This window comes from Manihot esculenta, chromosome 17 (genome assembly GCF_001659605.2).
Source record: "Manihot esculenta cultivar AM560-2 chromosome 17, M.esculenta_v8, whole genome shotgun sequence".
NCBI classification, from domain to species: domain Eukaryota; kingdom Viridiplantae; phylum Streptophyta; class Magnoliopsida; order Malpighiales; family Euphorbiaceae; genus Manihot; species Manihot esculenta.
The window spans coordinates 20,816,428-20,830,817 of record NC_035177.2 but is presented as its reverse complement, the minus strand read 5'-3'; the positions used below and the strand labels follow the sequence as shown (position 1 = coordinate 20,830,817).

Genomic DNA, 14,390 nt, shown 5'->3' with positions numbered 1-14,390 from the left:
TAGGTAGCGGGTTAAGTATTCCAGCCGGCTTCTGATGTTTCGGCTTCACCCTCTGACACACTTCGCAGGCTGACACGAACTGTGCCACTTCTTTCTTCATAGCTGGCCACCAATAAACCTTCTTTAGATCTTGATACATCTTGGTGGTTCCGGGGTGAATGTTGTATCTTGCATTATGAGCCTCCCTTATAATGTCTCCTTTTAGCCCTATGTCATCTGGTACACATAGTCTGCTCCCATAGCGGAGGATCCCCTTGCTGTCGAATCTGAACTCACTATCATTGCCTGACTGAACAGTCCTGGCAATCTTCACTAACTCCGGGTCCTCATGTTGTTTCTGAGCCACCTGCTCCAGAAACACGGGTGCCACTCTCATCTGGGCCACCAAGGCACCTGTACCGGACAACTCCATCTGTAGACCTTCCTCAATAAGCTTGTAAAACTCCTTCACCACTGGCCTCCTCTCTGTCGATATGTGGGATAAACTGCCGAGTGATTTCCGGCTTAAGGCGTCCGCCACAACATTCGCCTTACCCGGATGGTACTGAATCTTGCAATCATAGTCACTCAGCAGCTCCACCCATCTTCTCTGTCTCAAGTTCAAATCTCTTTGACTCAGGATGTACTGCAGGCTTTGATGATCTGTAAAGATCTCACATTTAACCCCATAGAGGTAGTGCCTCCACATCTTGAGTGCAAAGATTACTGCTGCCATCTCCAGGTCATGTGTGGGGTAGTTCAACTCATGCTTCTTCAGCTGCCTAGAAGCATAAGCGATCACCCTCTCATTCTGCATTAGTACACAACCCAGTCCCACACGGGACGCATCACAAAAGACTGTAAAGTCCTCATCACTAGATGGCAGAGCTAAAACTAGTGCTGAAGTCAACCTCTTCTTAAGCTCTTCAAAACTCTCTTCGCACTGGTCGGTCCACAGAAATTTCTTATTCTTCCTGGTTAGTCTGGTCAGAGGAGCTGCTATCTTTGAGAAGTCCTGAACGAACCTCCTGTAGTAACCTGCCAAACCCAAGAAACTCCTGATCTCCATCACTGAAGTGGGTCTAGGCCAGTTAGCCACAGTTTCTGTCTTCTTGGGGTCTACCTCTATACCATTCTCTGACACTACATGCCCCAAGAACGAAATGCTCCTCAGCCAGAATTCACACTTAGAGAACTTGGCATACAAGCCATGTTCCCTCAAAGTCTGCAGAACCAACCTCAGATGATGGGCATGCTCCTCTGCGTTCCTAGAATACACTAAGATATCATCTATGAAGACAATAACAAAGTGATCCAGGTATTGGCTAAATACTCTGTTCATGAGATCCATGAATGCTGCAGGGGCGTTGGTTAACCCGAACGGCATCACAAGAAACTCAAAATGCCCATATCTGGTCCTGAAAGCTGTCTTCGGCACATCTTCATCCCTTATCCTTAGCTGATGGTACCCCGATCTTAGATCTATTTTGGAGAAACAACCCGCTCCTGCTAGCTGGTCGAATAGATCATCGATCCTAGGCAGAGGGTACCTATTTTTGGTAGTGACTTTGTTCAACTGCCTGTAGTCGATACAAAGTCTAAGGGATCCATCCTTCTTCCTCACAAACAAGACCGGAGCACCCCAAGGTGAGGTACTCTGTCGGATGAAGCCCTTCTCTACCAGCTCTTGCAACTGTTCTTTCAACTCCTTCAACTCGGCTGGGGCCATCCTGTAGGGAGGGATAGAGATCGGTCTAGTTCCAGGCACCAACTCTATCTCGAACTCTATCTCCCTAGCAGGTGGTAAACCTGGAAGCTCATCAGGAAAGACATCCTGAAACTCTCTGACAACTGGCACTGAGGCTGGCTCCCTGACCTGACTGACTAGTTCTCTCACATGAGCTAAGTACCCCTGACATCCCTTCCTAAGCAACCTACGAGCCTGAAGAGCTGATATCAGACCTCTAGGTGTGCCCCTCTTGTCTCCTCTGAAGACGACCTCTGACCCGTCCTGATCTCTGAACTTGACTACCTTGTCTCTGCAGTCCAAGGAAGCACCATGGGTAGATAGCCAATCCATCCCTAGAATGACGTCAAAGTCTGTCAAATCTAGAACCACAAGGTCGGCGGAGAGGCATCTTCCCTCAACAAAAACTGGACTGTACTGGCAGACTGACACTACCACTGACGGGTCACACTTGGGTCCACTGACCCATAGGGGACACTCTAACCCAGAGACTATCAGACCCAACCTCTCAACGGCTCTCGGAGCAATAAATGAATGAGATGCACCTGGATCCATTAATGCATACACATCAGAACACCCAATGACGAGATTACCTGACACCACGGTGTTTGATGTGTTAGCCTCCTGCTGAGTCATGGTGAAGATCCTGGCTGGAGCTGATGGACCTTCACCTAGGGAACCGGAAGAAGAGGCTGCCCCTCTCCCTCTACCTCTGCCACTGCCCTGAGTTGTGACTGGAGCTGCTGGCTGTGCCACACTACCAGAAGCTGTCTGCTGGGGCTGACCAATAAAAGGTGCTCTAGGACACTCCCGAGCTATGTGTCCCTCCTGTCCACATCTGAAACATGTATTAGTCCCAGCTCGACACACTCCCCTGTGTGGTCTTCCACATCTCTGGCATTCTGTACCATCTGAGCCTGAGCTCGAGCCACCGCCAAATCCCAGACCGGATTTCAACTTGTTCCAAAACTTATTCTTCTTCGGCTTCTTGGTGGTGTTATCCCACCTCTTCTTACTTGAGCTCTGAGAAGAGAAACCTGGTCCTCCTCTGCCTGGGGTCTTAACCCCTGAAGACTGGGTCACTGACTGCTTCACTGACCCCTCAACTATAGCACTCGCCTCCATCCTTCGAGCCATATCCACCACAATGTGGAAACTTTCTCTCTCAGCTGACTGAATCAACGAGGAGTACCTAGAATGCAACTTCATAACATATCTCTTGGCTTTCTTCGTATCTGTATCTAGAGCTTGCCCTGAAAAAGGCAATAGCTCCAAGAATTTATCCGTGAACTCCTCTACACCCATGTGCTCTGACTGCCTCAGTTGCTCAAACTCAATCATCTTCAGTTCTCTGGAACTGTCTGGAAAAGCCCATCCCGCGAACTCATTCGCGAATTCCTCCCATGTCATGCCGTCTAGTCTCGGGTCCACATAACACTTGAACCACTCCCGTGCCTTCTTGCACTTTAAGGTGAACCCTGCCATCTGAATGGCCCTGCTATCATCCGCCCCTAGCTCATCAGTTATTGTCTTTACCACTCTCAGATACTCAAAGGGGTCATCCCCTGACTTGTATTTGGGAGCATCCAGCTTGAGGTAATCTGTCATCTTTACCTTGCTCCCACCAGCTGAGCTAGGTCTAGGAGGTTGAGTAACTGAAGCTGCTGGTTCTGTAGGTGGTGGAGGTGGGGGTGCAGCATTCCCCGAGGTGGGGTTCGCCGGGTTAGGATAGAAGGGTGAGGGTGGATAAGCTGGGTACTGTGTGTAAGGTGGATAGAAAGGTGGATAAGGCATGTAGGTAGGGTAGGGGTTAAAGCTGGAGTAATCCGATGTACCTCACATCGGATACCCTGAACCCTGTGGGAAGGGTGGATAATGGGGTGGAAAACCATACCCCGAGGCCTGAACGTCTCCCTGAGACTCCCCTGTCCCTTCTTCCTCCATGCTCACATCCAGGTTCCCATCCCTCCTCTACTCCTCTTCCATAACCTCCCTCACATCTGCCGAACTTCCTCCTCTATCTGTCCCCCTTCTGCTAGCATCAAAAGACCTTCTAGGGTCCCTTGACACTCTTTCTCTGTTGGCTCTACAAGACATTGCCCTAGGCAATGTAGGAGGACGGGCGCTCGTGCCCTCATCCTCAGGTGGCACTCCAGTCAATCGTGCAGATCGACGAGTTCCTCTCATCCTGTTTTCTGAAAAACAGTACACATCATACAAACATTAGCATCATATGGTTCATGTGGGCACACATGAACCCTCATCACATATACATCATTCATATCATAGCATCAATGCACATGTATATAATCATGGCATTTCACATCATCATACAAGACAGGACTCCACATCCTATCCTAGTGGACATGATCTTTCCTATTGTGCTTGACCTTCTAGAACATCTATGAGCCCGACACTCTAGGTCCGATCCTATGAACCTAGGGCTCTGATACCATTCTGTAACGACCCGAAAATCGGACCGCTACCGGCGCTAGGATCCAGATCGGCTTAAGGCCGCCGGGACCCGTAGCAAGCCTGACATATAACCTGTAAACCTGTATAATCCCATACATGATCAACAACATACATTAAAATTTAAAACTTTTCCTTCAAACATCCAACTCAACCTGAACATACATGTACATAGTCATGATCATAATCGTGATCCCTCTGTGGGATCTCATCAATGCCCCAACGGGCGATACAACATGAGATGAGTTGGCTTTCATGAACATTATAAAACATTTTTGATCATGTAATAAAAGGGATACCTCATACACAATGTCAAGCACAATATCTAATCCTCAATATCATTACATGACTGAAACTGTATTTTTACATAACATTAATACATTTATCATGTCCACACTATCTATTACATAAACCAGACTTCATTACTCTTGTAAACCTCCTGGTCTACCATGTACCTGCAATCCTGGGGAAATGGGAGAGGAGTGAGCTACTAGAGCCCAGTGAGCAGAATAATAAAAACATTTAAATCATATGGATCATGGAATGCATCACATCACAGCTAATCACATCAAGGATGAACTTGTCACCAATAGCCCTCTACATGGTCCAACTGTGCCAGAATGTAGAATGGGTCCTGGTCTTTCCCTTACATATCATAACATAACAGTGTCCAACTGTGCCAGAACGTAGAATGGGTCCTGGTCTTTCCCTTACATAGTGCCAGCGAACGTAGAATGGATCCCACTGGTCTTACATTCCATACCGTACATATCACATCGTCATATCATAGATCGAGAGCTATGGATCATCCAACATTCATCCACATCAACATTTAACATATGCAATGCAACATATTCGCGAATTCTAATGCAAGCAACCTAATTCATCACATGGCATTCATGATGCATGAAGCATGCTAAAAAGTACATTATTTGCTTTAAAACATAATAGGTTATTCCACTCACCTCTGGGTAGCTCCGACCAGACACTGGGGCAACAGACTCACTGCTGGGGTCCTCGGTTCCTCGGGTCCGAACCTACACAGGTGGACTCAAATGAGGGACCAAACATACATGAACAAACATACAAGTTCCTAGGGGCATCAAACCATCAAAAACCCCAACTACAACACACAAGCAACTCACATTGCTCAAAAAATCACACCAAAAACCCATAAACATAACTATGACCTAAACATGCATTCTACCCCCATGAACTTCATAAAACTTACTTAAAACATAACATAAGTTAGAGATCGACTCTTACCTCTTGAAGATCGAGAGTAGAGGCGACCAAACTTGGAGTTGGAAGAGATTCGAGTTCTTGAACCTCAAAGCTCCCAAAACTTTGCTCAAAAGCTCAAATCTTCAAAACGAAGTTAAAACAAGTGAAAAACTTGAAAGATCTAGAGGAAAAACATCAAAGATCGGTGAGGGGCGGCGGAAAGCTCACCTTGGCCGAAAATGGGGAAAAGCTCGCCCGTTTTCGGCTAAGGGACCCTTTTATAGTGGCTGGCCAGGTCACGTTCGGGGGCCGAATGTGCCTCCGCATGCATGCCATGTTCGGCGGCCGAACTTGAGGTTCGGCGGCCGAACCTAGACTTCCCTCACTTGTGCTTTCGGGGGCCTAAAGGCGCTCCCGAAGGCATGCATGTTCGGCGGCCGAACCTGAGTTTTCCTCCAAGGTTGTTTTAATGCAAAAACTCGTTTCCATTTTACTTAAAACCATGAAATACCTTAAAACATTTTATGAAAACATGTTTCTACCCTACTAGAGGCTTCCGACATCCGAAATTCCACCGGACGGTAGGAATTCCGATACCGGAGTCTCGCCGGGTATTACAATTATTATATCACTAAATAATTATTAAATCCTCAAATATTGGAGAGATTTTTAAAAAATAGAAAAAAAAAAGACAAAGAAAAGGAAAGAAAAAGAAGGCCAATAAAATTCCAAACTAAAAGCTCCTTCGATGCTTTGTAGATCACTTGATGCTCGAACTCCAGCAAATATTCTTATACTTCTTTGAAAGTAACTATGCATGTTCCCTCTCTACGTTTTTAACCGATTCTTTATTTTCTCAACTTTAAAATTTATCAAAAATCAATGTGTATCTCTTCTGGTAACATACCTTCAATCGATATACAATTATTATATTACCAAATAATTATTAAATTCTCAAATATAGGAGAAATTAGAAAAAACACAAAAAAAAAAGACAAAGAAAAGAAAAGGAATAGAAGCCAATAAAATTCCAAACTAAAAACTTTTTCGATGCTTTGTAGATCACTTGATGCTCGAACTCCAGCAAATATTCTGATACTTCTTCAAAAGCAACTTTGCATGTTGTCTCTACGTTTTTAACAGTTTCTTTGCTTTCTCAACTTCAAAATTTATCAAAAATTAATGTCTATCTCTTCTCGTAACATATAAAATTTATAAAATTGTTTAAATTAATTATTTTATAACTTTGACGTTTAAAATGAAAAATGCAATTTTTTAAAATTAAGAATTTTAAACTAAAAAAATAAAATTCATTCTGTTTCAGAAATAAAACCCAAGGGATTATATATGCTATTGAAAGCCAATGGTGATTTTAGGTAGCCGTTATAAATAAATGCAAAGGGGACTAGGATTTTAACTTATTACTCGTCTTATTCATTAAAACGTATAGGTGCGTGCAGCAATCAGTTGTTCTTTCTCCGATATGAGCCCTATTCCTCGCTCTTTCCCCAGGATTTTTCTAAATTTTATATTTTATTGTACACAATTGAATTTATGCATCTATTTAATTTAAAATTAATAATTTTAAAAATTATAATAAATTTTATTTAAAAGTTAATATATAAATTAATTAAAAACATGGATTGGATTTTTCTTTTCCTTTCCTTTATTAGGTTTTGGTAGGAATTCATATTTATGTACCAATCTCAATGATATAATTGCTTTAAAACTGGAGCAAATAGAAAATTGATGTGGTAATGAATTGCGGTTCAACCTATTTAAATGATATATATCACAATCGATTCGCGGTTCAATCTCTTGAACAGGAACCAACCAATAGAATACCGATAAGCTAGGGTTGCCATCCACCCCTTAAACAATTGCAGCCACACAACAAAACGTGAGACAAAGAGATATACACAGAGAGAGAGAGAGAGAGAGAGACGTGTCCAACATGCAACATATACACACACCCTCCCCCATAAATTATTCCATATGAATAAAATTTAATTATTAATTATAATGAAATCAATATATAATTAGAATACAAGAATTACCACTTTTACCACTACTGCTTTCGGAATAATCATAGAATATCTTATTTATTTAAAATGTTTCAAAAATTACAAAAACTTAAATGAAATAAAATATGGGTAATTGGTTGGATAAAGAGATAAAAAGTATTTGAAACCAAGCCAAGATTGCAACCAAAGGAATACCAACAAATTAGTAGGCATCCACATCCAACACCAAATTGATTAAATAATTCCAATTTCAAAGACATAATAAGCCAATGCCTGAATGAGACGTCCACCAACTAGTCTCCAATAACTAATTTTTGTTCTTTATTAAAAAAATAAAACATTTTGTTCTTTTTCGGAATATAAAATTCATGACAGTCCATAAAAGAACAATAGGCCCAACAAGTAACTATGGACCAAGCCCCCAATACAACCAAGTGTAGCTGGCTTTGCAGTAAACAGAGGCTTGTTCTATAGCCTATAAAGACACAGGCTTGCACGAGACTAAAAGAAGCCGTTACAGAACACTACAATTATCAGGGCCAGGGGAATGTAGTAGCTTTGGGTGTCCCAATCATCAACTAATTAATATTTCACACATACACATTACTCATTTAATATTCATATTTTATCAATCAAATGTGGCCAGCTTTGTCTATTGTCAATCAACGCATAACCCTACATCTATATGCTATACTTTTTCTATTTTCATGTCTTTCTCGGACGAGGAGAGAGATTCCTCAATATTATCAGTTCTCAAGATGAGGGCACCTTTTCATGAGGAAAAAAAAGGAGAGAGAGAGATTAGGACAATAAATTAGAAGTTACATGTGTGTTTGCTTTCGAGGTGGAGAGCTGGCCAACGCCACGGCTGATCACGTGCACACATAGCTTATTGAGAAATGAAAGAACCTAACTATGCATCCAGCCAGAACTTTCAAGATTTTGAGCTCATATGGACCACCATTATTGTCCTTATTATTTTTATTATTATCTCCATACTCTTGACACTTCAAAACAAAATAATCTAACTATTAAATTCTACTTATTACTGCTAGAGTTATTTTCAAGATTAAAGAGTTGGAAATCGAATCTCCATCCTATTCAATTGCAAGGGAAAGAAAAAAAGGGACTTCTTTTTTTGACTAATTGGATCTCATTGTCTGCAATTTGCCATATAACCAGTCAGCTTTTTTTGTGTCCGATTTGTTGATTTTATCGTACGCTACCCGTTGCCCACAAATCCCTTTTTTTAAAAGAAAAAAATTCCAACTGACATAAAATGAATTAGGAAGCTTAAAACCTTCAAAAAAGAATTAAAAGTTATATGTAATAACGGAATTTATTTCCTAAAATTTTCCTTGTAGTTAGGGACCATTCTGATACATAATGTCTTTGTGACACTACTAATCAGATGTGGTCCTAAAGCAAAAGACCAGAGAAACAGAAAAGGACGTACATGTCTTCTATCATGGATCAACCATTTCTGCAGTCAAAATTATCGATTTTTCTTGTTTTTGAGCAGCCTCTGTTGAAAGATTTGCATCTCCCAATTTTGGCAACGTGAATTTGTTTGAATTGCTTTTTCCTTAAAATGCCTCTTCCCATTTGCTTATCTTCTTCTTATTTTGCCAAAAGACAAAATCAATTTCCACCCTTATTCAAAAGTTTAAAAGTTTTAAAACGAATTGAATGTTAACATAAATTCCAGCTGAATCAGTGAGTTAAGCTTGGCGGAATCCACTCTATTTCTCCAAAAGTGGCTCATTTTCATCCCACATGTTGAGCCTGCTGCGGGCGATCTCCACCTGAAATTTTCAAAATCAAAACTTTAACACATACGACAGACATTCTCGTATAGTGCAGAAGGTAATAATGGAGTGTGCACTGGACCTTAAATCATTAGATTTGGATGTGATATGTCGCTGTATATATGTATATGATTGATGCAATTAATGGTTGGCATGATAAAAGCAATTAATTATCGATGGAATTCAATCTAGCTAGTGAAACTGACCCGAGAGGTAGAGATGGGGTATTAGAAAAAATAAGGACGCAACTAGTTTGGTTAGTAGTACAATGGAAATAGTTGAGAAAAGTATTCCTGCTACCTCTTTATTCCAATCTGTCCTGTATGTGACCCATAGCAGAATTAAAGTTTGCAAGAAAGTGCCTCCAATCATCCCTGACCATATTCCCTACAAAACAACAAATTTCAAAAAAAAAAAGAAAAAAAGGAAATGGGTTAGGGTTAATTTTGGTCAGTAGATTGATTACCGGGAGATAGATAGGTTTCTCTCTCTCTCTCTCTCTCTCTCTCTATATATATATATATATATACCTTGACACCAAGTTGAAACACAAAGCCAAGAAGCACCCCCACTGGAACACCAACAATGTAATAACATCCTACGTTAACGTATGCTACAAATGCTTGCCATCCACATCCAACAGCCACTCCTTCAATCAAAGGCAGAGAAATAATCACAAATTCTACAAATTATCTCATTTTATAAACAGATAAAACTAAGAATCAGAAGAATGATTGAAAGAATATGAAGCAAATCAAATGAAGTATTTTTTTTTAGAAAAAAAAACTTATTATTACCAGACAAAACGGGTTGGACACCGTTGAGAATGAGAGTAACAGCTAAAAAGGGGCTAAGCTCTGAGACTGCTTTAGCAACGGCTTCACCTTCAGTGAAACCATAGCTGATGACTTCACGAAATATCATCACAAGAATGGCAGCTATCACAGAAATCACGAAAGAGGATGAAGTAACTATAATAACAGAAAATGCTGCAGATTTTGGATGCCCTGCTCCAAGCTCATTGCTTACTCTCACACTGTTTTAAATGCACACAAGTCTCAAAAACTCAAGTATTAAAACCAAAAAATTTAGAGGATTAACGAAAAAACAGACCTCGCAGCGGCGTTGAATCCCACAGAAATCATGAATACCCATAAAGATACTGTCATACTGCAATAGGCATTCCATTACGAAGCAATGATTAGTACAATATCAAATATCATAATCAAGAAGATTCCCAAATAGTGATTAATTATTTACCAAATAGACAGAGAATCCAGTGCTATCTCTGCGTTTTGCAGTAGCCCAGCAATGAGGACTAGTACCTCGTAGTACCAAGTTTCCAAGCACAACATCAGTGCAGAAGCAGCAGACAATTTGAAGAAGCTCCAAAGACCAGAAATAGCCTCCCAGGAAAACCCAGTCCATGATTGTTTACATCTTTCGCTGGTCACAATGTACACAAACTGAGCTAAAACCATGAACCACCAGGAGAAACTCAAAACCAAGGCTGCACCTAGCAAGCCCCAGTTGAACTTGTACACTGCAAGCCAAGTGAAAATAATGTGCAATACACTTCCAGCCAATGATATGTATGCACTAGGAGCAATTATACTTTGTGCTTGAAGGAATTTTTGTATAGGAAAGTTAACAGCATAAGCGAAAATTTGAGGGATGAGCCCAAACACAAAAATTTCAGCTGCAGATGCAATGTTGTTAGGTTCACCGAGTAGAAGCAAAATGGGCTTGCAAAACACATAGATCAACATGAGAGGGATCCCAGTTGCCACGAGTAAAATTATTGATCTTTGAAGATATATGCCCAACATTTCAAATCTGTTTGCCCCATATGCTTGCCCACATAGGGTTTCAACTGCACTCCCCATGCCAAGCTGCATTTTTTATTTAAGACAAATTGTGATTAAAAAAAAAAACATACCCTATAGGCTAAGAGATGAGATGAGACTTTGGAAAGAACGTACCATAACTCCATACGCGAAAACTTGGATACCAGTGTTGCCGAGAGAGACAGCAGCCAGCTGAAGATTTCCAAGATGTCCACAGAAGATCTGAGTGGACATTGAAACCACATTGTTGAGCAAGTAAACTATCACAGCAGGAGCTGCAAGCTTGAACAGCAGTTTCAGTTCAACCCATGTAGCTGATCCGACCCGCTTAACGGTGGATGAGTGGGTGTCAGTTAGAATCTCTTCTAGCTCGGAGCCCACCCCCTCAAAACAGTGGCTTTGGGAGTTCATTTTCTTTCTCTTTGGTCCAATTTCCAGAAGTCACAGTCATTTTAACACAACCATTGGATGAACATATTTTAATAGAAAAATACTCTCATCCAACGAACGTGAGAACGTGCATATGATACATATACAATCTCAAGGAGTTATTCTTTATTGTTTATTGCATGCGCACAATCCAGCTAAATCGTTCTCTATCTTAATTTATAAACAAACATTTAATTAAACTTATGTAATTTTAGTTTAATAATATTAAAAATTATATTTAAATGTGAGATTTTGAATTTAAATGGGAGATTTTTTTTTATTATTATTGAAATGAGGATTGATGATTGAGGATGGGATTGGGGGAGTAAAATTTAAAATTTTTCAAATTTATTCAGATTCAAATAGATTTACTGTAGGATAAGTATGTGAGTGTAAATTTTTTATGAGCGGGAATCACATCAGGATTAGTAATATTATATTATATTCATGTTTGTTTAATCATAATGTCTTATCTGAATTTTTTAATAATATTTGTGTTAAGAATATCTTTATGATGGCCTATTTAATGGAAAAACATATTATTTAAATATTTAAGAGAACACAATAATGACTTGTTTTGGAAAAATTATGGAGTGAAACATTTTGCTTGCCATGGTTAAAAGCTAATTTGATTACAAATCTCAGCTTTTCTCAAAATCAACTAATTGGCTTTTAATTAACAAAACAAAAAAAATGTTTAAAATTAAATTTAACATGTATTTTTAATTAAAATATTCAAAATAAATTTTACAATTAATTAATTATGTTTTTAACTATAATAACATTAAAATAATAATTTGAAATTTAGGGTGCCTTCAACCTCAATTCAAAACGTGGCGTTTAAGGCTTGACGGCAGAATGCAAAGGTAGATGGCAACACAATTGAGAGATGATAAAAATAAAAACGTGTTTGGAGAGGTTGGTAAAAGTGAGGTGTAAATTTGTAAAATTAAATTTCTACTGTACTCTTTTTTATTTGACTTTACTTTTGTCATTTCTAACTTTAGTTTGATTGAGAACGTGGATTCATCCTCCATCCAAATGAGGACACTTACTTCAAAAGTGTTGGTTCCATTAATTGAATATGATGAAGGCCGAATTTTTTCTACGCTAAATAAGACCGGATGGATTCAAGAAAATAACGTTAGTCTAAAACTCATGAAACTTTTTTTTAGTTGATCGATCCAACATCTCAAGTCTTGATTTAGACACGCGGAATAGACTGAATCGATTGCGACCTCAAGTTCCGCAGAAAGTAATCCAGCCCGGTGATGTGACGTGAAGGAAAATAGCTGATCCAGTCACTTTGCAATCCTACCCATATGCGAGCCGGAGGAAATTAAATAGCCGTCTAGCGTGAAAAGAGATTCTGACACATCCGTACGTACGAATCTGAGTGACAGAAATAGATGGTATCCTAACAGAGACGCCGTTAAATGTCACTGACAGATAAAAGGAGAAGGAATAAAAGGGAAGGGATGTTTTCGTCTCCGCCTAAATTTATACTAATATCATAAAATCTTTTTTTTTCTTAAATTTTAGAACATCAATAAATATATATATATATATATATTTGGATTAATTGAACCTATATACTTGTATGGACTTTAATTGACTTTATGCTAAAACAATGAAAAATCATTTGATTTTAATTTGAATAGAAACCTCATCATGTCTAATTATATCTGACCATGACCCTGAGGGTGGGTTTGGTCACTCCATGGCAACGTGATGCTCGTGGAGAGGTTTAAATAATAAAGAGTGAGATTTAATATTATTAAAAATAATATATATATATATATATATATAATTTTAACTGCTTTATTTTCAAGTTTCAACCCTTATCTTTGATCTTCGAATAAAAAGAATTGTTTAATGTTGGAGTCCATATTTAATTATACAGCTTCACAAATTAATTAGTAAGTTAATGCCGATCGATCGAGTTCACATGCATGCATTGATTTCCTTATGCAAATAATAATAAATTAACAGATGGATGGAATTCTCGATCTTCACCAGCTTATTAAAAATAAAATATTCATTTCATTATGCATAAAAATACAACTTATTATAATTTTATCTTATTTATTATTTATTAAGTTTCCCACATTGTAAAAAGCTATGTTTCCTTTTGACCTACTTTCAAAAGTAATAATAAAGTTGATATCTGTTTTTCGATACCAAAAGAAACATTAATGTCTTTTTTACCAAAAGCTGTTGTACTATTCATCTTTTGTTTTTCCTTTTTCAGTAGATATTTTCTTTTTATATGGAGAGCAATTGAAATAAATTTAATTTTATATTAAATCACCTTATTAATAAAAAAATTATATTTTTAACTTAAATAGTATTTAATCTAAATTATACTTTTAGTTTTCTATAATTTTATGATAAAAATTATTATATTAAAAATTTGCAATAATCGTTAAATAATATTATAATTAAATATGAAAAGAAAGGTTTTAATATTGATTTTTGTGATTATTTATGGACAAGTGGAAGGACTATGGTGAGTAGTAATTACATGTCATTGTCCAAAGACCACTAAACATCAAATTAATTTGTCATTTGGATGAATTGTTTGTAAAAGTCTAGATCAGTGTTATGTGCAAGCTGACAAAATATCCAGCACTGGTTCGGGACTGCCCTCAGCTTCATCCAACTAATGAATATGACTCATCCATTTTCCACGTATTTAACACAACAGAAGAGGACACCCTGCATATCCATATACTCCAAAATTACACGTATATAATGAATGAGATTAAAAAAAACTACGTGTCATATCAAATTTGTATAAAAATTCAAAATTATTGGCAATTCAAATTTTTTTTTTTCCATTGGAGTGCTATGTATACAT

At 38.6% G+C, this 14,390-nt stretch overlaps 1 protein-coding gene across 1 annotated transcript; it reads right to left on the bottom strand.

Annotated features, from left to right (window-relative positions):
* Nucleotides 1-8,766: 8,766 nt before the first annotated feature.
* LOC110605026 (protein DETOXIFICATION 40) lies at nucleotides 8,767-11,585 on the bottom strand. The gene is made up of 7 exons (XM_021743320.2): nucleotides 11,237-11,585; nucleotides 10,515-11,146; nucleotides 10,368-10,424; nucleotides 10,052-10,290; nucleotides 9,785-9,903; nucleotides 9,555-9,641; nucleotides 8,767-9,251 (listed from the first exon to the last, which is right to left on the bottom strand). Exons 1-7 carry the CDS (start codon nucleotides 11,510-11,512, stop codon nucleotides 9,189-9,191), a joined length of 1,473 nt encoding a protein of 490 aa, XP_021599012.1. The 5' UTR covers nucleotides 11,513-11,585; the 3' UTR covers nucleotides 8,767-9,188.
* Between the last annotated feature and the right edge of the window lie 2,805 nt (nucleotides 11,586-14,390).

Coding starts and splice junctions, on each gene's coding strand:
- LOC110605026 (XM_021743320.2), bottom strand. CDS start 11,512: ATGAACTCCCAAAGCCACTGTTTTGAGGGGGTGGGCTCCGAGCTAGAA. Junction 10,291..10,367: donor GGATTCAACGCCGCTGCGAG/GTCTGTTTTTTC, acceptor CATTTAAAACAG/TGTGAGAGTAAGCAATGAGC. Junction 9,252..9,554: donor GGACAGATTGGAATAAAGAG/GTAGCAGGAATA, acceptor TGAAAATTTCAG/GTGGAGATCGCCCGCAGCAG.